Source organism: Hypanus sabinus, chromosome 7 (assembly GCF_030144855.1).
Source record: "Hypanus sabinus isolate sHypSab1 chromosome 7, sHypSab1.hap1, whole genome shotgun sequence".
In the NCBI taxonomy this organism is placed as follows: Eukaryota; Metazoa; Chordata; class Chondrichthyes; order Myliobatiformes; family Dasyatidae; genus Hypanus; species Hypanus sabinus.
The window spans coordinates 3381022-3406403 of record NC_082712.1 but is presented as its reverse complement, the minus strand read 5'-3'; the positions used below and the strand labels follow the sequence as shown (position 1 = coordinate 3406403).

General features: G+C 49.3%; 1 protein-coding gene across 10 annotated transcripts in view; it reads right to left on the bottom strand.

Moving 5' to 3' along the window:
• The window catches only part of cplane1 (ciliogenesis and planar polarity effector 1), a 375338-nt gene that overhangs the window by 189862 nt on the left and 160094 nt on the right, over positions 1-25382 (bottom strand). For all 10 annotated transcript variants that reach the window (XR_009512997.1, XR_009512998.1, XM_059974072.1 and 7 more), the window contains exons 19-22: positions 22205-22422; positions 15215-15379; positions 8246-8384; positions 740-849 (exon numbers count right to left, since the gene is read on the bottom strand). Coding sequence is in view for 8 of the 10 variants with exons in the window: in XM_059974072.1 (XP_059830055.1) it covers positions 740-849; positions 8246-8384; positions 15215-15379; positions 22205-22422 (632 nt within the window). In the remaining 2 variants the exon portion in view is untranslated. The remainder of the gene's footprint in view (positions 1-739; positions 850-8245; positions 8385-15214; positions 15380-22204; positions 22423-25382) is intronic.

Genomic DNA, 25382 nt, shown 5'->3' with positions numbered 1-25382 from the left:
AGCTTTAGTGCTGCGTGCGTACGTGTGTGTGAGAGTGACTGGAGAAACACCTGAGAGGATCTGGCATTGTCTCTGGCTGCCAGGGGGGGGGTGGGTGGAGGGGAGGGAGAGAGAGAGAGAGAGAGCGAGAGAGAGAGCGAGAGAGAGAGGGAGAGAGGGAGAGAGGGAGAGAGAGAGCGAGAGAGAGAGAGGGAGAGAGAGAGAGAGCGAGAGAGAAAGAAAGAAAGAAAGAAAGAAAGAAAGAAAACCAACCACACCTGAGAGGATCTGGCATTGTCTCTGGCTGCCGGGGGGGGGGGGGTGGAGGGGAGGGAGAGAGAGAGAGAGAAAGAGAGAGAGAGAGAGAGGGAGAGAGGGAGAGAGGGAGAGAGGGAGAGAGGGAGAGAGGGAGAGAGAGAGAGCGAGAGAGAGAGAGGGAGAGAGAGGGAGAGAGAGGGAGAGAGAGGGAGAGAGAGGGAGAGAGAGGGAGAGAGAGGGAGAGAGAGGGAGAGAGAGGGAGAGAGAGGGAGAGAGAGGGAGAGAGAGGGAGAGAGAGGGAGAGGGAGAGGGAGAGGGAGAGGGAGAGGGAGAGGGAGAGGGAGAGGGAGAGGGAGAGGGAGAGGGAGAGGGAGAGGGAGAGGGAGAGGGAGAGGGAGAGGGAGAGGGAGAGAGAGAGAGAGAGAGAGAGAGAGAGAGAGAGAGAGAGAGAGAGAGAGAGAAAGAAAGAAAGAAAGAAAGAAAGAAAGAAAACCAACCACACCTGAGAGGATCTGGCACTGTCTCTGGCTGCCTGGAACCTGCGACACCTCTCGCTCAGCTGCTCGCGGACGTGGAACATCCAACACAACGCACAGAGGTCACGGAAGGAGCCTGTTTAGAAAGACACAATGGATTTCACACAGCCAAGCTCTTTTACCTTATTGTTTACCTGAACTGCACTTTCATCAGAAGTGAAACTGATATTGCTTTCCTTGCTGCCATAGTTAGAGAATGCTACAGCCCCTCAGCCCATCTAGTCCCTGCCAAACTCTTTATTCTGCCAAGTCCCATTGATTTGTACCTGGACCAGAACCCATCTAAACTTCTCTTAAATGTTGAAATCGATCAGCACCCACTTTTTCTGCTTGGAGCTCGATCCAGTCGCAGCACCTTCTGTGTGCAGAGGTTCAAAGATTCATTTCGACAGCTCCAATAGCCATGACGCCAAGAAAGAAAAGAACAGTAGCTTGATCATCAACCCCCAAGTCCCTCCTCCCCGCACAAAAACAAATGAAAACGGAAAAGGCACATTGACCTCTAAATCCCCCTGCCCCACACACATTTTACATTCCACCTTTCACCATTAACCCATGACCTCAAGCATCCTGTCTACCCGTGTCACTACTTTCAGGGAGCTGTGAACTTGCATCCCAGGGTCTCTCTGTAATCAACACCTCTCATCTCCTTGCCATTACTGTAAATGTACAGAAAACTCAAAACTCACACATGTTGGGATGAACTTCCATCCACCGTCACTCTTCCTAACTACCCCTCAGCTCTCTGTCACTCTATCAGGCAACCTTCTTTATTGTCTATGACTCCAACAGCTTTCATGCCATCAGCAGGCTTATTAATCATCTTTTTATTCTGGCATCTTCCCCTTTCCTCCTCAGTCCTGATGAAGGGTCTCAGCCTGAAATATGGACAACTTATTCATTTCTGACCTGCTGATTTTCTCCAGCATTTTGTGTGTGTCGCTTTGTTACATACTCTCACTGCTATACAAGTCAAGAAGTCCCCCTCATGTTCCCCTTAAACAGTTCACCTTTCACACTAAGCCCATGGCCTCCAGTTCTAGCCTCACCCAACGTCAATGGAAAAAGCCTGCTTATATTTACCCTATCTATACACCTCCGTTTTGAATACCTCTATCAAATCTCCTCTTCAGCAACACTTCAGCCACAACACTTCAGCATGCCAGGTGAGGGAAAGGGGATTCAATTCATACCACTGCTGCTTGAGTCTTGATGTGACCAACTCCATTTTCCCTTTGCCCCAAGGTGAAACACCCTGTGACACACACAAAATGCTGGAGGAACTCAGCAGGCCAGGAAACATATATTGAGAATACTAAACAGTCGACTTTTCGGGCCAAGATGACAAGACAAAGGAGCAGAATGACGCCGTTCAGCCTGGTCCGCCACTGATGATCCTGGATCCCACTCAAACCTATACAGCTGCCTTTTCGCCATTTCCTTTTATGCCCTAACTGATCAGGAAATTATCAACTTGTTTTAAATGTACCCATGGACTTGGCCTCTACCACCGTCTGTGGCAGAGCATTCCACAGATTTACTACTCCCTAGCTTAAAAAAATCCTCCTTACCAATGTCCTAAAAGGTCATTCCTCAATCTAGAAGCTGTGCCCTCCAGTTCTGGATACCCCCACCACAGGAAGCACCTTCACCGTATCTACCTTATTTAGTCCTTTCGATATGCGGTAGGTTTTAATGAAATTTCCACGCGTTCTTCTAAATTGCAGTGAGTACAGGCCCAGAGCAGCCAAACGCTCCTCATATGTCAACCCCTTCAGTTTTTTTTTATTAAGTGCAATGGTGAACAATGGCCAGATCAGAAATGCTGATCAAGTCAACTAGATTCCCAAAGAGAACTCTGAACGGGCCAATCAGATGGTTCACTGTTGCTTAGCAACAGAACACAAAAAAATCATATGTACAATTAAGAAACATTAAAAAATAGTAGAAATACTGGAGTGATGATGATCAGTTTCAGGATCACCCTCATGAACCTCCTCTGGACTCCCTCTAATGACAACACACCCGTTCTGAAATGTGAGGCCCAGAACTGTTGACAAAACTCCAAGTGCCACCTGACTAGTATCTTATAAAGCCTCAGCATTACTCCTTGCTTTTATATTCTATTCCCCTGAAATAAATGCCAACATTGCATCTGCCTCCTTTACCACAGACTCAACCTGGAAATTAACCTTCTGAGAGACTTGCACGAGGACTGCTAAGTCTTCAGCAACTTTTATTTTTTAATTTTCCCCTCATTTAGAGAATAGTCTGCAACATTATTTCTTTTGCCAAAATGCATTATCGTACCTTTCCTAGCACTGTATTCTATCTGCAACTTTTTTGCCCATTCTTGCAATTTGTCTAAGTCCTGCTACAATCACATTGCTTCCTCAGCATTACCTACCCCTCCACCTGTCTTCATATCATCCGCAAACTTTGCCATAAAGCCATCAACTCCATTATCTAAATCATTGACAAACAAGTAGCTGTACCAATATAGACCCCTGAGGACACCACGAGTCACTGACAGTCAACCAGAAAAGGCTCCTTTTATTCCCATTCACTGTCTTTTGCCTGTCAGCCATTCCTCTATCCATGCCAGTATATTTCCTGTAACATGTAGTATTTTATCTTGTTAAGCAGCCTCCTGTGTGGCACCTTATCAATGCCTTCTGAAAATCCAAGTAAATGACATCTCCTGCCTCTCCTTTGTCCACCTTGCTTGTTACTTCCTTGAAGAACTCTAACAGATTTGTCAGGCAAGATTTCTCTTCACAAAAACCATGCTGACTTTGTCTTATTTCATCATTTGTCTCCAAGTACCTTGAAACCTCATCCTTAATAATAGACTCCAACACTTTTCCGACTACTGAGATTAGGCTAACTGGCCAATAATTTCCTTTCTTTTGCCTTCTTCCCTTCTTAAACACTAGAGACTTGAAAGATCATGACTAATGCATCCATTATCTCTTCGTAACCTCTCTCAGGACTTTGGGATGTAGTCCATCTGGTCCAGGTGACTTATCCACCTTAAGACCTTTCAGCTTGTCTCGCACCTTTCTCTTAAAATAGTAATGGCACTCACTCCTGTTCCCTGACACTCACAAACGTCTGGCATGCTGCTAGTGTCTTCCACAGTGAAGACTGATGCAAAGTACTCATTAAGGTCACCTGCCATCTCTTTCACCCCTATTACTACCTAAAATCAGGACCCGTCATCAGCACTGGTGCAAAAAGATGAGAAGTCAAGCATAAGAAGATGGGGGAGGGCAGGAAGAATACAAGGTAGTAGGTGATAGGTGAGACCGGGAGAGGGGGAGCTGGGAAGTCAATTGGTGAAGGAGATGAAGGGCTGGAGAAGGGGGAATCTCATAGGAAAGGACAGAAAGCCATGGAAGAAAGGGAAGGGTTGGAACACCATAAGTAGGTGATGGGCAGGTAAGGTGAGAGAGGGAAATGAGAATGTGGGGAACGGTGAAGGAGAGGAGATGGCAGCCATGACTGGAAGTTCGAGAAACTGATGTTCATGCCATCAGGTTGGAGGCTTCCCAAATGGAATATAAGGTGTCGCTCCTCCAGCCTGAGTGTGGCCTCATTACAACAGTAGAGGAGCCAATGGGCTGACATGCCAGAATGGGAATGGGAAGTAGAATTAAAATGAGTGGCCACTGGGAAATCGCACTTTTTCTGGATGGAGTGTTGGTGCTCAACAAAGTGGGTTTCACTGATATACAGGAGGTCATGTCAGGAGCACCAGATACAGCAGATGACCCTAATAGATTCACAGGTGAAATGTTGCCTCACCCGGAAGGACCATTTGGGGGCCTGAATGGTATAGAAGGAATTGGTGTATGGGTAGGTGTGGCATTTGTTCCACTTGCAAGAACAAGTGCCAGGAGGGAGATCAGTGGGGAGGGACAAATGGACAAGAGAGTAAAGGAACACGAGGAAATCTGCAGATGCTGGTGTTATGCATGTACCACAGCTCTGAGGGGCCAAAGGGTGCGGGGTAGCCCCCTCCTTTGTGAGAATCGCAAGATCACTATTGATTTGGGTCAGGAGACCCAGGAAATGAGAGAGAGACGTGTGGAATGTCTCGTTCCCCCGGCGATATAAAGCTACGGGACACAGCCATTGTCTCTTGAAGACGAACTTGTGTATTGCAATATTGTGCTACGTGGAAGCCCTCAGGCAAAGTGGGCTGGTTGAGGGAGGGATTGCATCACCCCCAACCTAACTGAGATCTGAGACCCTGTGAGTCAGGATAAAAGAGGGTCTGTGGGAACAGCCCCTCAGACGCACCAGAAGAAACGCTAGCGATCCCGTAATAGCGGAAGCCTTTGGAAGGAGGCCACGTGCGTTCGGTTCCATTTGCCCGGAACTGGTGGCTTTTACCAGGGAAAAACGGCTTTTAGCTAACAACGGGGAAACCAACTCCCCACGACTCGAAGGATTGGCATCATAAAAGAACTGGGCAAGTTTAACCCATCTCTCTCTCAATCCCAAAACGCTGCCGCTTGAACGAACTAACAGTGACTTTTATTTTTCCATCGGACAATACATTATCCCCTAGACAACGATAGAGCTATTTCTTATTGATTATTATTATACCCGCGCTCTTAGATTTAGTATTGACGACGTATATTAACTGTATGATTGCATTGATCTTATTTTTTGTGTCTCTTTATCAACAAATACTGTTAAAAATAGTACCATCAGACTTCAACGGACCTCTCTATCTTTGCTGGTAAGTTACCCAGTTACAGGGTTCGTAACACTGGAAATTCAAGCAACACACACAAAATGCTGGTGGAACGCAGCAGGACAGGCAGCATCTATAGGGAGAAGCACTGTCGACATTTCGGGCCAAGACCCTTCTTCAGGACCCTCCATCTTGGCCCAAAACATCGACAGTGCTTCTCCCTAAAGATGCTGCCTGGCCTGCTGCATTCCACCAGCATTTTGTGTGTGCTGCCAGAGAGTAAGGGAGTCACGTATGGAGCGATCCCTGTGGAAAGCAGAAAGTGGGGGGTGGAGGGAAAGATGTGCTTGTGCTGGGATCCCGTTGGAGATGGCGGAAGCTATGCAGAAATATGTGCTGGATGCAGACACTGGTGGGGTGGTAGGTGAGGACAAGAGGAACTGTATTCCTGTTGGGGTGGCGGGAGGATGAGGTGAGGGCAGACGTGTGCGAAACAGGAGAAATTAATTGAGGGTAGTGTCGATGGTGGAGGAAGGAAAGCCCCTTTTTTTGAAAAAGGAGGACATCCCCTTCGTTCTAGAATGAAAAGCCTCATCCTGAGAGCAGATGCAGCAGAGACGGAGGAACTGAGGGAAGGGGATGGCACTTTTTAAATATTCCGTGAAGGTTTTAGCACAGGGTATAGTGCCGTAGGTTGTGGCATTTGTTAAGGAAGAAGGTGACTCCATTGTAAGTACCTTATGCATCTAGTGTTTAGATTAGCAAGCAGTTAAGAGTATTGTACAGCAGGCTGCAGTTGCTAATTGGAGCTAGGTCAGAACCAACAATGTCTGGAGAGGTACGGAAGTATCTGTGGGGTAGTAGTGTTTGTCTTATATTACAAATTATTCTGCTGATGACAGAAATCTTGAGCATACACACAAAACACTGCAGCAACACACCATCTATGGAGGTGAACGAACAGTTGACATTTCTGACTGAGACCCTTCTTCAGGATTATAAAAAAAGGAATAAGAAGCTGGGGGAGGGGAGAGGAGAACAAGCTAGAAAGTGAAAAGTGAGGCCAGATGAGTGGGGAAGGTGGGGGATGAAGTAAGATGTGATAAGTCTCTCCCCACTGATCTTCCAGGCACTTATCCCTGCAAGTAATCTACACCTGCCCATTCACCTCAATTCAGGTGCCCAAACACTCCTTCCAGTTGAGGCAACGTTTCACATGCGAATCTGTCGTGGGTGTCTATTGTATCCAGTGCTCCCGATGTGGCCTCCTCTACCTTGGTAAGACTGATGTAGATTGGGAGACAACTTTGTTGAGCACCCCTGCTCCATCCAAAAAAATGTGGAATCTATCCCCATTCCCATTCTGTCATGTTGGCCCAAGGCCTCCACTTCAGTCATGATGAAGGCACTTTCAGGTTGAGGAGCAACACCTCATATTCTGACGGCATGAAAGCTGATTTCTCCAACTTACAGTAATTGTTTTCTCCTCCTCCCCTTCCATCTTCATCAATTTCCTACCCTAGCCTCTTAGCTCTTCTCTTCACCTACCTATCCTGCTCCTCCTCTTCATGGTCCACTTTCCTCTCCTCTCCTGTCAGATTCTTTCTTCTCCAGCCTTTCACTTTTTCCATCTATCACTAATTTATGGATGTATAAAAGCTATCTTATGTATTTAGATATATTGCACTCTTTATCTTACTGTGCTTTATCGTGCTGCATTGGATCCAGAGAAACAGTTATTTCATTCCCTTTACACTTGTGTACAGGAAATGACATTAAACAATGTTGAATCTGGAGGGAGTCCCAACAGACAGTTCCCTGTGAAATAGTGAAAGGGGAGGAGAGGGGAAGACGTGTCCGATGTTTGAATCTTGTTGAAGGAGGTAAAACCCGTTGGATGTGGAGATTGGTGAGGTGGAAGACGTGTCCGATGTTTGAATCTTGTTGAAGGAGGTAAAACCTGTTGGATGTGGAGATTGGTGAGGTGGAAAACGTGTCCAATGTTTGAATCTCGTTGAAGGAGGTAAAACCTGTTGGATGTGGAGATTGGTGAGGTGGAAAACGTGTCTGATGTTTGAATCTTTATTGAAGGAGGTAAAACCCGTTGGATGTGGAGATTGGTGAGGTGGAAGACGTGTCCGATGTTTGAATCTTGTTGAAAGAGGTAAAACCTGTTGGATGTGGAGATTGGTGAGGTGGAAAACGTGTCTGATGTTTGAATCTCGTTGAAAGAGGTAAAACCTGTTGGATGTGGAGATTGGTGAGGTGGAAAACGTGTCTGATGTTTGAATCTCATTGAAGGAGGTAAAACCTGTTGGATGTGGAGATTGGTGAGGTGGAAGACGTGTCCGATGTTTGAATCTCGTTGAAAGAGGTAAAACCTGTTGGATGTGGAGATTGGTGAGGTGGAAGATGAGGACTGGAGGATTTCCGCCCTTGCTGTCGTTGTTGCTGCTTCTGTTGTTCTGCTGAATACTGTGGGCATGCTATGTTGAGACTGGAATGAGGCGACACTTGCTCCTTAAGATGGTTTGGTTGTCAATGCCATCAATCTATTTCACGGTGTTTCGTTGCGACTATGATAAATAAATAAATCTGAATCTAAATCTCAATCATATCTGAACAGCTATCAGTCCCTTGGTCTTCCTGCTACTTACTAACCATTTAAACCCAAATGAAGGGGCATAGTACATAGATATGTACAGACTACAAAAGTCCCATTGCAGCCATGTCCACACAGAAGAAGTGAAGGAACTGTCATACTCACCAACAACCTTCACAGAGATGACATCGGAGTGTCCGTGGTCCCTGGCTCCTGGCCTGAAGAAGCTACTCTGGGCTTTACTGTACTGTAGCAGAGAGTTAGGGAAGGGACGAAGTGGACCAAGACCAGACTTCTTCCTGATCTAATGACAAAGATGATCTGTCAGTGGCTCCTGGTCTGATAAACACAGTGAAAGCCCTCAGGCATAGCAGGGCCTATTGCAACCACCCACCCCACCATTCCCTCCTAGCCTAACAAAGACAGAAAACCAGCAGCAAACACTTAGGGATATAACGGCACAGAACAAATTCCACACAGAAGATAACGGTGAGGAATAAGCTACTGGGAAATAATATTGTGGACTGATAAAGGAAGAACAAAAGGCAGACACAGATTATAAAAGCAAGAAGCAGCAGAGAGACACAGACGAAATGGCATGGAGGGTGCAGTCATAACACAACACCAGACCTAATCTTATGCAGTGAAATCAGGCAAGTAGTTGAGCTTCCGCCATCTCCAAAGGGATCTTACCACCAAACATATCTGTACCTCTGCCCCACTCTCCACTTTCCCCAGGGATCGCTCCCTCCATTATTTCCCTGTCCATTCGTCCTTCCCTACTAATCTGCCTGTTGGCACTTATCCCTGGAACTGGCCAAAGTGCTGAACCTGCCCATTCACCTCCTCCCTCAACTCCATCCAGGTCCCCAAACTGTATGTCCAGATGAGGCAACACTTAACCTGCAAATCTGTTGGGGTTGCCTATTGTATCTAGTGCCCTTGAAGTGGCCTCCTTGACATTTTGGGAGACCGCTTCGTTCAGTTTCTCCACTCCATCCACCAAAAGCGCAACTTCCAGGTGACACAACATTTTAAATCTCATTCCCATTCCAACATATGGCATCTCCTTGTGCCATGATGAGGCCATCCTCGGGGGGAGAAGCAATACCTTGTATTCAGTCTAGGTAGCATCCAACATGATCACTTTCTCCTTCCAGTTAAAAAAAATTCCCTTCCCCTCCTCTTTTCTTCTATTCCCCTTCTGGCCTTTTATTGCTTCTCAAAAACCTAACACCTCCCCCGGGTCCCTTCCTCCTATATCCATTCTTCTTCCGATCAGACTCCTTCCGCAGACACCCTTTACTTTTCCTATCCACCTGCCTTCACCTCATACCTTCTAGCTACCAACCTTTTCATTCTGAGCATTTTCCTCTCCTTTTCCAGTCCTGAAGAAGCATTGCAGCCCAACTCGTCAACTGTTTATTCATTTCCACAGATCCTGTCTGGCCTGCTGAGTTCCTCCAGCATTTTGTGAGTGTTGCTCTGAATTTCCAGCATCTGCAGAACTTGTTGTATTTATAAGTAGCAGAGGTTACAGGGGAAGAGTAGCTTGGGGACAGATGCCAGGTTTCAGATTAGTTGTGGAATGGGACACTTGTCATCTGACTGTTGTGTGTGTGTGTGTGTGTGACTCCTGTCAGTATGCTATTGGAAGGATGTGTGGACTCGAGAGGGAAAAAGAGGGTGTTATATATTATCCATTTGGGTATCTATGTTGGACGTGTGATTAGTATTAAGTTACAGATGATACAACAATTAATAGTGAGGAAGACAGTCTGAGGTTACAGAACAATATTGATCATCTGGTAAACTGGGCAGAGGAATGTGAGCTGAAATGTAGTCTTGATAAGTATGAGGATACACACTTGGAGGTGGGGTCCAATAATAAACAGCTAGCCCCTAAAGTGCATAGGAGAACAAAGGGGCCTTGGTATGCAAGTCTATCAATCCCCAAATCTGGCAGCAAAGGTAGATCAGGTGGCAAAAATAAGCGTAAGAACATAAGAAACAGGAGCAGGAGTAGGTCATCTGCCCTGTTGAGCCTGCTCCGCCATTCAATAAGATCATGGCTGATCTGGCCAAGGACTCAGCTCCACCTGCCTGCTTTTTCCCCATAACTTTTAAATACCCTACATGTAAAAATCTATCCAACCTTGTCTTAAATATATTTACTGCGGTAGCCTCCATTGCTCCATTGGGCAGAGAATTTCACAGATTCACCACTCTGGGAAAAGCAGTTCCTCCTCATCTCCGTCCTAAATCTACTCCCCTGAATCTTGAGGCCATGATCCTAGTTCTAGTCTCACCTACCAGTGGAAATAACTTTCCTGCCTCTATATTATCTATTCCTTTCATAATTTTATATGCTTCTAGAAGATCTCCTCTCAGCCTTCTGAATTCCAGCGAGTACAGTCCCACACAACTGAATCTCCTCATCGTCTAACCCCTCATCTCTGGAATCAACCTGGTGAACCTCCTCTGCACTGCCTCCAAAGCCAGTATATCCCTCCTCAAGTAAGGAGGGTCACCCTCCCTGCTCTTAAATTCAAACTCTCCAGCAATGAAGGTCAGCATTCTATTTGTCTTCTTGATAGCTGGCTGCAGCTGCAAACCAACCTTTTGTAATTCCTGGACAAGCACTCCCAAGTCCCTCTGCACAGCAGCATGCTGCTATTTTTACCATTTAAATAATAAACTGATCCTCCATTTTCCCTTCCAAAGTGGATGACCACGTATTCACTAACATTGTATTCCATCTGCCAGACCCTTGCCCACTCACTTAACCTATCCATATCAATCTGCAGACTTTTCATATCATCTGCACAATTTGCTTTTCCACTCAATTTAGTATCATCAGCAAACTTAAGATACACTACACTCAGTCCCACTCCCCACCCCCCCCCCCAACAGTATCCAAATTGGGGTATTTATTATTGAGGGGAACAGATACAAGGCTACTCTACACAGTCTATTTGCTTTCCTACTCCTGACAGTTACCCAGGTACCCGCCTCCTGTATCTCAGAGGTGACTACCTTCCTGTAGCTTCTGTCTAGCCCTTCCTCATTCTCCGGTATGAGCTGAAGACAATTACGCTACAACTACAATCATTGAGAAGCTGTAGCTGAATGCACTTTGTGCCAACATAGTCAGCAGGGTGAATGGAGGTTTCCCAAGGAACAAACCACTACTACCGGATCCATTCTCCGCACACGCGCAATGTACTGACAGCAAGAAAAAAATCTTCCTAGAAACTTTCTTACATAGAACATAGAACAGTACAGCATATTACAGACCCTTCAGCCCACAATGTTGTGCTGACCCTCAAACACTGCCTCCCATATAACCCCCCAATTGTCTAGGAGTCTCTTAAACTTCACTAGTGTATCTGCCTCCACCACTGACGCAGGCAGTGTATTCCACACACCAACTACTCTCTGAGTGAAAAACCTTCCTCTAATATCCCCCTTGAACTTCCCTCCCCTTACCTTAAAGCCATGTTCTCTTATACTGAACAGTGGTGCCCTGGAGAAGAGGCGCTGACTGTCCACTCTGTCTATTCCTCTTAATATCTTGTACACCTCTGTCATGTCTGCTCTCATCCTCCTTCTCTCCAAAGAGTAAAGCCCTAGCTCCCTTAATCTCCGATCATAATCTATACTCTTTAAACTAGGCAGCATCCTGGTAAATCTCCTCTGTACCCTTTCCAATGCTTCCACATCCTTCCTATAGTGAAGCGACCAGAACTGGACACAGTACTCCAAGTGTGGCCTAACTAGAGTTTTATAGAGCAGCATCATTACATCGCGTCTCTTAAACTCTATCCCTCGACTTATGAAAGCTAACACCCCATAAGCTTTCTTAACTACCCTATCTACCTGTGAGGCAACTTTCAGGGATCTGTGGACATGTACCCCCAGATCCCTCTGCTCCTCCACACTACCAAGTACCCTGTCATTTACTTTGTACTCTGCCTTGGAGTTTGTCCTTCCAAAGTGTACCACCTCACACTTCTCCAGGTTGAACTCCATCTGCCACTTCTCAGCCCACTTCTGCATCCTATCAATGTCTCTCTGCAATCTTCGACAATCCTCTACACTGTCGACAACACCACCAACCTTTGTGTCGTCTGCAAACTTGCCAACCCACCCTTCTACCCCAACATCCAGGTCGGTAATAAAAATCATAAAAATAGAGGTCCCAGAACAGATCCTTGTGGGACACCACTAGTCACAACCCTTCAATCTGAATGTACTCCCTCCACTACGACCTTCTGCTTTCTGCAGGCAAGCCAATTCTGAATCCACCTGGCCAAACTTTCCTGGATCCCATGCCTTCTGACTTTCTGAATAAACCTACCGTGTGGAACCTTGTCAAATGCCTTACTAAAATCCATGTAGATCACATCCAATGCATTACCCTCATCTATATGCCTGGTCACCTCCTCAAAGAACTCCGTCAGGCACGTTAGACACAATCTGCCCTTCACAAAGCCATGCTGACTGTCTCTGATCAGACCATGATTCTCTAAATGCCCATAAATCCTATCTCTAAGAATCTTTTCCAACAGCTTTCCCACCACAGACATAAGGCTCACTGGTCTATAGACAGACAGACAAACAGACAGACGTACTTTATTGACCCCGAGGGAAACTGGGAAATTACCCGGACTATCCTACTACCTTTTTTGAACAAGGGGACAACACTCGCCTTCCTCCAATCCTCCAGTACCATTTCCGTGGAGAACGAGGACATAAAGATCCTAGCCAGAGGCTCAGCAATCTCTTCCCTCGCCTCGTGGAGCAGCCTGGGGAATATTCCGTCAGGCCCCGGGGACTTATCCCTCCTAAAGTATTTTAACTACTCCAACACCTCCTCTCCCTTAATATCAACATGCTCCAGAACAACATCCTCACTCATATTGTCCTCACCGTCATGTTCCCTCTCATTGGTGAATACCGAAGAGAAGTATTCGTTGAGGACCTTGCTCACTTCCACAGCCTCCGGGCACATCTTCCCACTTTTATCTCTAATCGGTCCTACATTTACTCCTGTCATCCTTTTGTTCTTCACATAATTGAAGAATGCATTGGGGTTTTCCTTTACCCTACTCGCCAAGGCCTTCTCATGTCCCCTTCTTGCTCTTCTCAGCCCCTTCTTAAGCTCCTTTCTTGCTACCCTATATTCCTCAATAGACCCATCTGATCCTTGCTTCCTAAACCTCATGTATGCTGCCTTCTTCCACCTGACTAGATTTTCCACCTCACTTGTCACCCATGGTTCCTTCACCCTACCATTCTTTATCTTCCTCACCAGGACAAATTTATCCCTAACATCCTGCAAGAGATCCTTAAACATCGACCACGTCCATAGTACATTTCCCTGCAAAAACTTCATTCCAATTCACACCCGCAAGTTCTAGCCTTATAGCCTCATAATTTGCCCTTCCCCAATTAAAAATTTTCCTGTCCTCTCTGATTCTATCCTTTTCCTTGATAATGCTAAAGGCCAGGGAGCGGTGATCACTGTCCCCCAGATGCTCACCCACTGACAGATCTGTGACCTGACCCGGTTCATACCTAATACTAGATCTAGTATGGCATTCCCCCGGTCGACTTGTCAACATACTGTGACAGGAATCTGTCCTGGACACACTTAACAAACTCTGCCCCATTTAAACCCTTGGAACTAATCAGGTGCCAATCAATATTAGGGAAGTTAAAGTCAGCCATGATAACAACCCTGTTATTTTTGCACCTTTCCAAAATCTGCCTCCCAATCTGCTCCTTGGTATCTCTGCTGCTACCAGGGGCCCGACAGAATACCCCCAGTAGAGTAACTGCTCCCTTCCTGTTCCTGACTTCCACCCATACTGACTCAAAAGAGGATCCTGCTACATTACCCACCCTTTCTGTAGCTGTAATAGTATCCCTGACCAGTAATGCCATCCCTCCTCCCCTTTTTCCCTCCTCTCTATCCCTTTTAAAGCACTGAAATCCAGGAATATTGAGAATCCATTCCTGCCCTGGTGCCAGCCAAGTCTCTGTAATGGCCACTACATCATAATTCCATGTATGTATCCAAGCTCTCAGTTCATCACCTTTGTTCCTGATGCTTCTTGCATTGAAGTAAACACACTTTAGCCCTTCTACCTTACTACCTTTATACACTTTATTCTGCTTCTCTTTCCTCAAAGCCTCTCTATATGTTAGATCTGGCTTTACTCCATGCACTTCTTTCACTGCTCTATCGCTCCAGGTCCCATCCCTCTTGCAAATTAGTTTAAACCCTCCCGAACCATGCTAGCAAACCTACCTGCAAGGATATTGCTCCCCCTCGAGTTCAGGTGCAACCCATCCAATCTGTACAGGTCCCACCTTCCCCAGAAAAGATCCCAATGGTCCAAAAATCTAAAACCCTGCCCCCTGTACCAACTCCTCAGCCACGCATTCAACTGCCATCTCCTCCAATTCTTACCATCACTATCACGTAATACTGGCAGCAATCCTGAGAACGCCACACTTGAGGTCCTGTTCTTCAGCCTTCTGCCTAGTTCCCGAAACTCACACTTCAGGACCTCATCCCTCTTCCTGCCTATGTTGTTGGTCCCAACATGTATCACGACTTGTGGTTGCCTTCCCTCTCGTACCAGGATGTCATGCACCCAGTCAGAGACATCCCGGACCCTGGCACCCGGGAGGCAACAAACCATGTGGGTTTCTTTCTCAAGTCCACAAAATCTCCTGTCTGCTCCCCTGACTATAGAGTCTTACTTACTTAGAACCTCTGCCTGTCCTTGCCCAAGCCTGTTCTGTAGAACGAACCACCTACGGACAGGGGGAGCAAAGCTCCATCTTAAGGGGAACCAGGAGAGAGAAGGCTATTGAGCAAGCGCAGGTGAACAGGACTGCTGTAGAAGTATAGACATGGTGATGGAGAGGGCCTGCCTCAGAGTTGTACACAGCGAGGGGTGTCAGAGTGACTGTGAGAATTGTAACGAGCGACTCAGCAGGGGCTGAGCCATTTCAAAGGTACAAGAAGCGACAAATGGCTGAATTTCCTTACTGCTGCTTTAACTGTAGGCAGCAGCAAGCAGTAGTGTTTGCTTGCCCACCCACAAATAACTGCTTTACCTTGTTCATGATCTTTCGGCTGTGTTGGAGTTTCCCAATGTACCAGCGAGCAGCTGGAAGGGAACACCGGGCAGCCCGCAGCAGCAGAAGGACTCGCTGCAGGACTCCTGACAGTTTCTGCCGACTTCCTCTCTCTCTGGATAAGCTGAGGTCCTCCACGCTAGCCTGAAATTGCAGAGGCTGAGGTAAGTTCCAAAACTGGGCAAATAGGTAGGATGGTCCTTGCTACTCAAATCAAGCTCTGTAACCATCAGTCCTGATGGAGAGATTCGACCCAGAACGTCCACAGTTCTCTCTTCCACCCACACAGACACTGCTCACTGTGACCGCCCACCCCCGTGTTAGGCTCCCAAACACCAATCATGCGAACGTGCTGATCATTCGACAGCACAGGAGCCAACGCTCCGTCACCCCGATAGTACCGGACCCACACTCTGTCACTCTGACAGTACCTGACCCACACTCCGTCACACCGACAGTACCTGACCCACACTCCGTCACCCCGACAGTACCGGACCCACACTCCGTCACCCCGACAGTACCGGACCCACACTCCATCACCCCGACAGTACCGGACCCACACTCCATCACCCCCGACAGTACCGGACCCACACTCAGTCACTCCGACAGTACCTGACCCAGACTCGGTCACCCCGACAGTACCGGACCCACACTCCGTCACCCCGACAGTACTGGACCAACACTCCATCACCCCCGACAGAACTGGGAGAAACACTCCTTCACTCCAAAAGTACTGGGCCCACACTCCGTCGCCCCTACAGTACCGGACCCACACTCCGTCACTCCGAACAGTACCGGACCCACACTCCGTCACCCCTACAGTACCGGACCCACACTCCGTCACCCCTACAGTACCTGACCCACACTCCGTCACCCCGACAGTACCTGACCCACACTCCGTCACCTCGACAGTACCGGACCCACACTCCATCACTCCGACAGTACCGGACCCACACTCCGTCACCCCGACAGTACCGGACCCACACTCCGTCACTCCGACAGTACCAGACCCACACTCCGTCACCCCGACAGTACCGGGCCCACACACCGTCACCCCTACAGTACTGGACCCACACTCCGTCACTCCGACAGTACCAGACCCACACTCCGTCACTCCGACAGTACCTGACCCACACTTCGTCACCCCTACAGTACCGGACACACACTCCTGTCACTCCGACAGTACCTGACCCACACTTCGTCACCCCTACAGTACCGGACACACACTCCGTCACCCCTACAGTACCGGACACACACTCCGTCACCCCTACAGTACCTGACCCACACTCCGTCACCCCGACAGTACGGGACCCACACTCCGTCACCCCGACAGTACCTGACCCACACTCCATCACTCCGACAGTACCGGACCCACACTCAATCACTCCGACAGTACCGGACCCACACTCCGTCACCCCGACAGTACCGGATACACACTCCGTCACTCCGACAGTACCTGACCCACACTCCGTCACCCCGACAGTACCGGACCCACACTCCGTCACACCGACAGTACCTGACCCACACTCCGTCACTCCGACAGTACTGGGACCAACACTCAGTCACTCCGACAGTACCTGACCCACACTCCGTCACCCCGACAGTACCGGACCCACACTCCGTCACACCGACAGTACCTGACCCACACTCCGTCACACCGACAGTACCGGACCCACACTCCGTCACCCTGACAGTACTGGGACCCACACTCCGTCACACCGACAGTACCGGACCCACACTCCGTCACCCTGACAGTACTGGGACCCACACTCCGTCACACCGACAGTACCGGACCCACACTCCGTCACCCTGACAGTACTGGGACCCACACTCCGTCACACCGACAGTACTGGACCCACACTCCATCACTCCGACAGTACCTGTCCCACACTCAGTCACCCCTACAGTACCGGACCCACACGCCGTCACACCTACAGTACCGGACCCACACTCCGTCACCCCGACAGTATCTGTCCCACACTCAGTCACCCCGACAGTACCGGACCCACACTCCGTCACTCCGACAGTACCGGACCCACACTCCGTCACTCCGACAGTACCTGACCCACACTCCGTCACCCCGACAGTACCCGACCCACACTCAGTCACTCCGACAGTACCTGACCCACATTCCGTCACCCCTACAGTACTGGACCCACACTCCTTCACCCCGACAGTACCCGACCCACACTCCGTCACCCCCACAGTACTGGACCCACACTCCGTCACTCCGACAGTACTGGACCCACACTCCATCACCCCAACAGTACCGGACCCACACTCCGTCACCCTGACAGTACTGGACCCACACTCCTTCACCCCGACAGTACTGGACCCACACTCCGTCACTCCGACAGTACTGGACCCACACTCCGTCACTCCGACAGTACTGGACCCACACTCCATCACCCCAACAGTACCGGACCCACACTCCGTCACCCCGACAGTACTGGACCCACACTCCGTCACCCTGACAGTACTGGGACCCACACTCAGTCACTCCGACAGTACTGGACCCACACTCCGTCACCCTGACAGTACTGGGACCCACACTCAGTCACTCCGACAGTACTGGGACCCACACTCCGTCACCCTGACAGTACTGGGACCCACACTCCGTCACCCCGACAGTACTGGGACCCACACTCCGTCACCCCGACAGTACCGGACCCACACTCCATCACCCCGACAGTACCGGACCCACACTCCGTCACCCCGACAGTACCGGACCCACACTCCGTCACCCCGACAGTACCGGAGCCACACTCCATCACCCCGACAGTACCGGAGCCACACTCCGTCACCCCTACAGTACCGGACCCACACTCCGTCACCCTGACAGTACTGGGACCCACACTCCGTCACCCCGACAGTACCGGACCCACACTCCGTCACCCCTACAGTACCGGACCCACACTCCGTCACCCCGACAGTACCTGACCCACACTCCGTCACCCCGACAGTACGGGACCCACACTCCGTCACCCCGACAGTACCTGACCCACACTCCATCACTCCGACAGTACCGGACCCACACTCAATCACTCCGACAGTACCGGACCCACACTCCGTCACCCCGACAGTACCGGATACACACTCCGTCACTCCGACAGTACCTGACCCACACTCCGTCACCCCGACAGTACCGGACCCACACTCCGTCACACCGACAGTACCTGACCCACACCCCGTCACTCCGACAGTACTGGGACCAACACTCAGTCACTCCGACAGTACCTGACCCACACTCCGTCACCCCGACAGTACCTGACCCACACTCCGTCACACCGACAGTACCTGACCCACACTCCGTCACACCGACAGTACCGGACCCACACTCCGTCACCCTGACAGTACTGGGACCCACACTCCGTCACACCGACAGTACCGGACCCACACTCCGTCACTCCGACAGTACCTGTCCCACACTCAGTCACCCCGACAGTACCGGACCCACACTCCGTCATTCCGACAGTACCGGACCCACACTCCGTCACTCCGACAGTACCCGACCCACACTCCGTCACCCCGACAGTACCCGACCCACACTAAGTCACTCCGACAGTACCTGACCCACATTCCGTCACCCCTACAGTACTGGACCCACACTCCTTCACCCCGACAGTACCCGACCCACACTCCGTCACCCCCACAGTACTGGACCCACACTCCGTCACTCCGACAGTACTGGACCCACACTCCATCACCCCGACAGTACCGGACCCACACTCCGTCACCCGACAGTACTGGACCCACACTCCGTCACCCTGACAGTACTGGGACCCACACTCAGTCACTCCGACAGTACCGGACCCACACTCCGTCACCCTGACAGTACTGGGACCCACACTCAGTCACTCCGACAGTACTGGGACCCACACTCCGTCACCCTGACAGTACTGGGACCCACACTCCGTCACCCCGACAGTACTGGACCCACACTCCATCACCCCGACAGTACCGGACCCACACTCCGTCACTCCGACAGTACCGGACCCACACTCCATCACCCCGACAGTACCGGACCCACACTCCGTCACCTCGACAGTACCGGAGCCACACTCCGTCACCCCGACAGTACCGGACCCACACTCCGTTACCCCGACAGTACCCGACCCACACTAAGTCACTCCGACAGTACCTGACCCACATTCCGTCACCCCTACAGTACTGGACCCACACTCCTTCACCCCGACAGTACCCGACCCACACTCCGTCACCCCCACAGTACCCGACCCACACTCCGTCACCCCGACAGTACCCGACCCACACTAAGTCACTCCGACAGTACCTGACCCACATTCCGTCACCCCTACAGTACTGGACCCACACTCCTTCACCCCGACAGTACCCGACCCACACTCCGTCACCCCCACAGTACTGGACCCACACTCCGTCACTCCGACAGTACTGGACCCACACTCCATCACCCCGACAGTACCGGACCCACACTCCGTCACCCGACAGTACTGGACCCACACTCCGTCACCCTGACAGTACTGGGACCCACACTCAGTCACTCCGACAGTACCGGACCCACACTCCGTCACCCCTACAGTACTGGGACCCACACTCAGTCACTCCGACAGTACTGGGACCCACACTCCGTCACCCTGACAGTACTGGGACCCACACTCCGTCACCCCGACAGTACTGGACCCACACTCCATCACCCCGACAGTACCGGACCCACACTCCGTCACTCCGACAGTACCGGACCCACACTCCGTCACCCCGACAGTACCGGACCCACACTCCATCACCCCGACAGTACCGGACCCACACTCCGTCACCTCGACAGTACCGGAGCCACACTCCGTCACCCCGACAGTACCGGACCCACACTCCGTTACCCTGATGGTACTGGGACCCACACTCCGTCACCCCGACAGTACCGGACACACACTCCGTCACCCCTTCAGTACTGGGTCAACACTCCGTCACCTCGACAGTACCGGACCCACACTCCGTCACCCCTACAGTACCGGACCCACACTCCGTCACCCCTACAGTACCGGACCCACACTCCGTCACCCCTACAGTACCGGACCCACACTCCGTCACCTCGACAGTACCAGACCCACACTCCGTCACCCTGACAGTACCGGACCCACACTCCGTCACCCCTACAGTACCGGACCCACACTCCGTCACCCTGACAGTACTGGGACCCACACTCCGTCACCCCGACAGTACCGGACCCACACTCCGTCACCCCTACAGTACCGGACCCACACTCCGTCACCCCTACAGTACTGGGACCCACACTCCGTCACCCCGACAGTACCGGACACACACTCCGTCACCCTGACAGTACCGGAGCCACACTCCGTCACCCCGACAGTACCGGACACACACTCCTGTCACTCCGACAGTACCTGACCCACACTCCGTCACCCCTACAGTACCGGACCCACACTCCGTCACCCCGACAGTACCGGACACACACTCCGTCACCCCTTCAGTACTGGGTCAACACTCCGTCACCCCTACAGTACTGGGACCCACACTCCGTCACCCCGACAGTACCGGACCCACACTCCGTCACCCCTACAGTACTGGGACCCACACTCCGTCACCCCGACAGTACCGGACCCACACTCCGTCACCCTGACAGTACTGGGACCCACACTCCGTCACCCCGACACACACTCCGTCACCCCTACAGTACTGGGACCCACACTCCGTCACCCCGACAGTACCGGACCCACACTCCGTCACCCCTACAGTACCGGACCCACACTCCGTCACCCTGACAGTACTGGGACCCACACTCCGTCACCCCGACACACACTCCGTCACCCCTTCAGTACCGGGTCAACACTCCGTCACCTCGACAGTACCGGAGCCACACTCCGTCACCTCGACAGTACCGGGACCCAAGATCTACCTCTCCTACTGTGAAGGTGTCATGACTAAGGGTCTTGGCTTGAAACGTTGACTGTTAATTCCTCTCCATAGCTGCAGCCTGACGTGCTGAGTTGCTCCAGCGTTGTGTGTGTGTGTAGATTCCTCTCCTATCGTTGGTCTACTCCTGCCTCTAGGAGTTGGCCTGCCCCAAGTCTCTGTCATTGAGCCCCCAACGTGCTTCCCACCCCCTGCTGAATGTGGGCTTCAACTGGAGAGTACTTCAGGGATTTTATCCAGGCTCTGCCCTAAATTTCCTGTTTGCCTTCCTTCTTGTGGATCTTGCTGCGTCCCAACAATGAGGTAAACCAATCTAACAATTAAATTAATCAGAGCCACAGGCCATGGAATAAACTCCAACCTTCTGTGCCCTTTCAGTCACCATAGACATCGCCATACTGTCACCTGCTTCAGTTTCTTGCATACCAATACTGTACATAGTATCAATATAGTTCCTGTAAACACTCCTCTCTGTACCTTTCAATGGTTCATTCATTCCATTTAATATCAGAGATGTGGAAACTTGAAATTCTTTTTCTTCCCCCCCTTATCCATGGGCCACATTACTCCATCTTTATACCCTCCCCCCTGCCCACCATCCTTCTGGTTTCGCTTCTTACCTCCATGGTCAACTCTCCTTCCTACAGATTCTACCCTCTTCAGCCCTTTGTCACTTCCCCCTCCCCCTCCCACCTTCTGACATCATTTTCACTCTCCCCCTGCCTGTCACCCTCACTTCATCAGGACCCCCCCATCACCCACCAGCTCCTGCTCCAAGCCCCTCTGATTGTTCTGCCATCCCAATGAGTGTTAACCCGAAGCTGTGACTGTCCGTTTCCTCCCCGACCCACTGAGTTCCTTCAGTGTTCTGTGTGTTGCTCCTGATTTCCAGCATCTGCCCCCCCGACTGTGCTCCCAGCACAGCCACGTTGCCCTGTGAAGTAACACAGGTCAGCAGGAGGCTCAGTGCTCACCACAGACACGGAGAGACCCAACACTACCGCTTGGCCTGGGAACCGCCTCCGGCCCTGCTGCACCCACTTCATCATTGCCAAGCCTCACCTCACTGAGCACAGCTGGCTGAGGGCAATACAGCGGAGGAGCAGGCAGGTACAAGCCATCAGGCACCAGCCCGGGTAGCCACGCAGCAAGGCCCTTCACCGTTTGCATCAGAAGGTCAAAGGTCCCTGAGAGCACGTCTGCATCTGCCATCACAGCTGCCTTTAGGATTTCCTGTACTGAGTTGAACATTACTTCAGTGTCCTCCTCCTCGATGGAATCTGCAAAGTGGGAGAGAGAAACAGGGAGTAAACTTTAGTAAACTATTTAAGAACTTTTTAAAAGCTATTTATTAATGCTTTTTGGGAGGGTGATTTTAGATGCATATCATATTTATACTGAATTAAATACTGTATGTAATTAGTTTTGCTACAATAAATGTATGGGACACTGGAAAAATGTTGAATTTCCCCTTGGGGATGAATAAAGTATCTATCTATCTATCTAACATAGAACATAGAATATTATAGCACAGTTCACGACAAAGGACGTGGAGAGGGCCAGAGGGCACAGCCTCAGATTACAGGGACCATTTAGAACAGACATGAAGAGGAATTTTTCTAGTCAGAGTGGTGAATCTGTGGAATTCATTGCCACGCAGCTGTGGAGGCCAAGTCATTTGGTATATTTAATGCAGAGGTTGATAGGTTCTTAATTAAATTGCAAATAAGGTTTTGTCATTAATATCTAACCTGGATACACACCAGCTAATCTTTTCAGGAGATTTGAACTGTGCTATTGACCCACTGCTTGATAGGTCTAGATCTAGGGGAATATCTTCTGGTTTGGCAAAGGCCTTCTCGATGTTTATGCAACAAAATGGTTATATGGATCCTTGGAGATATTTGAATCCATCAGTTAGGCAATTCTCTTTCTTTTCTCATGTTCACCACTCCTATTCCAGGCTAGACTATTTCTTTATAGATAGCTCCTTGATACCAATGATTAGACAAATTGAGTACACTGCTATAGTTATATCTGATCATTCACCCGTGAAATTGGACCCATGTTTTCCTTTAAACATTAGAGAACAGCCTCTGTGGAGACTTAACCCCCTTTTGCTTTCCAATGAGAAATTCTGTAGTTATATATCAGCTAACATTGACACATTCTTTGAGAGTAATAAAACTGAGTCGGTATTGTACCCTTTACTTTGGGAAACTTTAAAAGTTTACTTAAGGGGTCAAATAATATCTTATACTTCACAAGCCAATAAAGAGCGTAGGAAGGAAATGCAAGTGTTATTGCAATCTATTTTGGATCTGGATAGGCAATATTCTGAGGCACCCACTGCGGAATTATATAAAAGCCGGGCTGATTTGCAAGCGAAGTTTAATCTTCTACCTACAAACCCATCAGAATAATTAATTCTTAAGACACAAGGCCTCTATTATGAATATGGAGACAAGGCAAGCCGGCTTATGGCTCATCAGTTGAAGCGTCAAGCTGCATCACGACTTATTCCCCAGATAAGAGACACGCACCAAAACCTGACGAGCAATCCCAAAGAAATTGATAACATCTTTGCAACTTTTTATTCCTCTCTGTACACCTCAGAGTTTCCCTCAGATATAACAGGAATCTTTGGAGAACAGTTCCTTACCCCCCTACTCTTTCACAGGCATCTATTTCACTTCTTCTTAAAAAGGACAAGGACCCAACTCAATGTGGATCATATCGCCCCACCTCACTTTTGAATGTGGATGTGAAAATTTTGGCTAAAGTGCTTGCTTGCTGTTTAGAACGCCCCCTTCCCAAGATAATCTCGAATGATCAAACAGGTTTTATTAAAAATCGCCATTCTATTTTTAATATCCGTCGAGTGGCTGATATGGTTTATTCCCCCACTGATTCTCCAAGTCCGGAGGTTGTGAGCTCCTTGGACGCAGAGAAGGCATTTGATAGAGTGGAGTGGATATACTTGTTCAGTGTTTTGGAGAAATTTGGATTTGGCAGAATATTTGTAGCCTGGGTTAAGCTATTATATCACTCGCCTTTAACATGTATACAGACAATTTATTTTTGATTTGACTATTTCCCATTAACATGTGACACTTGCCAAGGCTGCCCATTGTCCCCTCTTCATTTTGCAATTGCATTGAGTTTCTATCTGTTGCATTTAAGTCAACTACATTATTTCAAGGTGTTAGGAGAGGGAACATGGAACACCGTATATCCCTATATGCTGACGACCTCTTACTTTATGTTAGCAACAATGTAGGTAGCAGTCCTGCCATTGTGTCAATTTGGAGCCTTCTCTGGCTATAAGCTGAACCTTCAAAAAAGCAAATGCTTTCCGATTAATAACTTGGCCCTACAGATCCAACAGGAATCTTTGCCTTTTCCTTTATCTCAAGATGGTTTTGTATATCTAGGAATACATGTTACTCGCTCTTTTACATCTCTGTTTGAAGCGAACTACAGGCCTCAGGTTAGCCAAATGAAGGCTGATTTTGAGAGATGGTGCAGTTTACCCCTTACTATAGCTGGGAGAATTCAATCAGTGAAAATGACTATACTTCCCAGATTTCTTTATTTGTTTCAGTACTTGCCAGTTTTCTTACACCCAAGTTATTTTCCAAATCAGTTGACCAAGCTATAACCTCCTTTATTTAGGAAAATAAGGTCCCAAGGGTTAATAAGCGCACTCTCCAAAGAGGTCATGACGTAGGTATAATGGGCCTTCCTAGCTTTATTCTTTATTACTGGGCATCGAATATTCAAAAGGTATTATTTTGGCTCCACCGGCCTGATATAAACTGACGCCTGCTTAAGACACGGTCTTGCCACTCCTTGTCTCTCCCAGCTTTAATGTACTCTTCCTTGCCATTGAAATCCTCTCAATTCACATCAAACCCAGTCGTGCTCTCCACCCTCAAAATTTGTAATCAATTTTGCTGCCACTATAAGTTCACATCAGCTTTAGTTTTGGGTCCCATTCATAGAAACCATCTATTTCTTCCCTCCACACTCGATTCAGTTTTTAGACAATGGGGTTTGAACAGTCCTGTGCGTATAAAGGACTTGTACACTGATAACATATTTGATAGTTTTGATAACCTGTGCAGTAAATATGACCTTCCGCATAATCATTTTTTTTTTAAAATACCTGCAGATTTGCCACTTTGTCAAGGAAAGTTTCCCTCTTTTCCTGATCTACCACCTGCTAAGTTGTGGGACA